Source organism: Brassica oleracea, chromosome C3, assembly GCF_000695525.1.
Source record: "Brassica oleracea var. oleracea cultivar TO1000 chromosome C3, BOL, whole genome shotgun sequence".
NCBI lineage: Eukaryota > Viridiplantae > Streptophyta > Magnoliopsida > Brassicales > Brassicaceae > Brassica > Brassica oleracea.
Genome location: NC_027750.1, coordinates 17,655,811 through 17,658,716, shown reverse-complemented (window position 1 = coordinate 17,658,716; position 2,906 = coordinate 17,655,811). Strand labels below are relative to the sequence as shown.

General features: G+C 29.5%; 1 protein-coding gene across 1 annotated transcript; it reads right to left on the bottom strand.

Moving 5' to 3' along the window:
* Positions 1-269: 269 nt before the first annotated feature.
* LOC106333591 lies at positions 270-1,220 on the bottom strand. The gene is made up of 2 exons (XM_013772020.1): positions 1,009-1,220; positions 270-745 (listed from the first exon to the last, which is right to left on the bottom strand). Exons 1-2 carry the CDS (start codon positions 1,183-1,185, stop codon positions 395-397), a joined length of 528 nt encoding a protein of 175 aa, XP_013627474.1. The 5' UTR covers positions 1,186-1,220; the 3' UTR covers positions 270-394.
* Positions 1,221-2,906: the final 1,686 nt, after the last annotated feature.

Here is a 2,906-nt window from a genome sequence, read left to right as displayed (position 1 = left end):
AAAATCTATGAATAAAAATTATTTTAGCATTTATTAACATTTTTTGTTTTAAAATAATTTTATTAAACAAATTTATGTGTGCTTTGATAACAGTATTTTATATTTTACTATTTTCAGAATAAATATTTTACTATGAATAATATTTTCATTCTATTTGTTTTAAAAGCAAAATCAAAAACTAAAAACCAAAATTTAAAACAACTATTCATGTTTTTCAAAAAACCAAAATCTACTGTAAAATCAAAAACCAAAAACAAAAATCTAAAAACCAAAAACTAGAAACTAAAATCTAAAAACTAGGAAAACAATCATCACCTAAATTCAGCCAATTCAATCAATTTGTAGTTACTATTTCGGCTTACAAACCAGCGTGTGTTCTCATGGTCCCTATATGCTATAGGGAAAGAGCTTCAGTGGCTCCAACGGCAATAACAATAAGCTTATTCATCATCAGTGTCATCTTCATGATAGTATTTGAAGCCACGTCTCTATTTTTCCCGACCAAGTTCTTCACCATCGTGGTTTGGTCCGTACAAACCATGACATCATAGTTTGAAGTTTCCGGTGATTCTTTGAGCTCCCCGGCAGCACTCCTGAGAGAAAGTATAATCCTAAGGTAGGCATCTTGACAATCCATGAATTGGTCCTTCGGTTTTGGATTCTCTTTTGCAGTTTTTTCGGTGAATTTTCTACACTTCTCGGCATAGGACTTGGCAATGTGGATAGCGGCCCTCACCGCTTGGAACTACACATTGAAATAATGATAGTAATAATTAATACTTTTCTTCAAAAAAAGATAGTAAGAATTAATATATCCATGACTGAGAATGAGACATGAACAAAATACCATTTACAACTTCAATACACCTTTATTTACAGAGCATATATCTAAATTTAAACACAATTTCAAAACTCCAATCCATAATTAAGAAAATATGGTCAACTAAAACCGTCTACGAGTAACAAATAATCTACCTAACGGTTCAGAAAATTAAAATAGAATAGTACCGTGGTGGTGGCGGAAGCCGCCGGAGGATAAGCACTCAAAGTTTTGAGGCAGAAGCGTTTGCCGGTGACATGTTGGCATATGGCGTCGATAGACTTTGTTGAAGCAGAGACTAAGAGAAACTGTACCAAAATTGCCACAAAAAAAGCAGCAAGACAGGAAAAGGAAGAAGCCATCATCCACTACTCGTCCGAGTTCAGATTTTGGTATTGTGTGTTTGTCAATTGTGGTTGTCGTTTATATAATAACTAGAATGCATATTAGGAGCGCCGGCTGAGCAGGTGATAAGCGGTGCGACCGTCCCGGATCCAAGCATGTGTCCCCGTATATTAATAGCTAAAATGCCCAATTTTTTTTATAAATTTATATAAAATTCTATAAATATAATTCATAAATTTGAAAAGGATCCAAAATTATTTTCACAAAATATATAAAACATTATTGATTAAATTTTAAAAATATTTTAAACACTATCTGAATATAAATTTTAGAAGGTAAAAAAAAATTGTTTTTGTCCTAAGACCTATAACAGTGTTAAACCGGCCCTGCATATTAGATACACCTCCTTACCCATATATTCAAGTTTGGTATATCCATTAGAATTGAAAGAAAAAACTTTCTCTTTGCAGTATAGATTTTAATTCTCTGAATGTAAACTAAATGCAGATGGCCGTGGACTGTTCACAACTTTTTGGGGAGATAATTTGGTGATTAACCATACAATAACCTAATATTTGGCCAATGGCACTAAAAATCTCTCACGGGATTGTGGCATTAAAAATTTAGGGGGTGTTATTCAATCAAAACTTAAAATCAATTGTCAATGTTCTGTAACCAATTAAATTAAAAAAAAAACTAAAAAAATCATTTTAGTTGGTGAATTCTAAAATCTTTACAGTATGCCTTGGATTTTGATCTCAGACATTTGTTTGAGACTCCAGATCAAATGATTTGAAATTTGTTTCAATACAAAGAATTTTACAATGCATTGAAATTGAATAACAGTAGATTTTGAAAACTCGATTGAATTTTTTTTAGAAGTATTATGTGTCGTACTTACTTTTGGTCATTATTGTAGCGAAATTTTTTATTGGTCAATATTATAAGATTTTGAAATACTATATGCTGAAAATAATTTAACCAATGGAAAAAGTGGTCTACATGTAAGAAAGAATCTCTTAATGCCTATTGGACAAAAATAATCTTTTGCATACAAGATAATAGAAATCTTCTATTATATAAGCTACTAGATTTTGAGTTGCGCTTTCAAAACGCGAAAAAATTGGTTTATATTTTTATGTAATAATCGTATATGTTTATTAAAAGTGAGAGATCAGATTCATACTTAAACATTTGTGTGTTTAATGATTATAATTGAGAGTTTATATATTCCAAGTATCTTATTACAGATTAATAATTTTTTATTTGGTATTAATGTTTCAAAGCCAAATTATGATCCGCAATTTAGATTTAAACATTTGAGCTTTGATGTCAACAATTGAAAGTTTAGATAGTAAAACATATTTTAATACAAATTGATAAATTTTATAATGCAGTTTGTTTTGTAACTTTGAAATAAGTATAACTAGACCTTGACCCGCGCGCCCGCGCGGGTGTTCGTTTTCGGTTTGAATTGTTATTGTATTTATTATAGATTATGTAATTGTGATATTAAATATCTTATATTATATGGTGATATAAAAAAAAGTAAATGATGAATTACATTAGTTATTTATATCTAAATGATTGAAACAGATTTTTGTTAATCATATAGTTTGTCTGTGGTAGTTTGTTAATTTTATAGTCAATAAAAAAATATTTGATAAATTTTTATACTCATTCACTTGCATGAGGTAAAATATTATGTTTTAATATTTATAAATGCATAAGTACATATTTG

Coding starts and splice junctions, on each gene's coding strand:
- LOC106333591 (XM_013772020.1), bottom strand. CDS start 1,185: ATGATGGCTTCTTCCTTTTCCTGTCTTGCTGCTTTTTTTGTGGCAATT. Junction 746..1,008: donor CGGCTTCCGCCACCACCACG/GTACTATTCTAT, acceptor TTCAATGTGTAG/TTCCAAGCGGTGAGGGCCGC.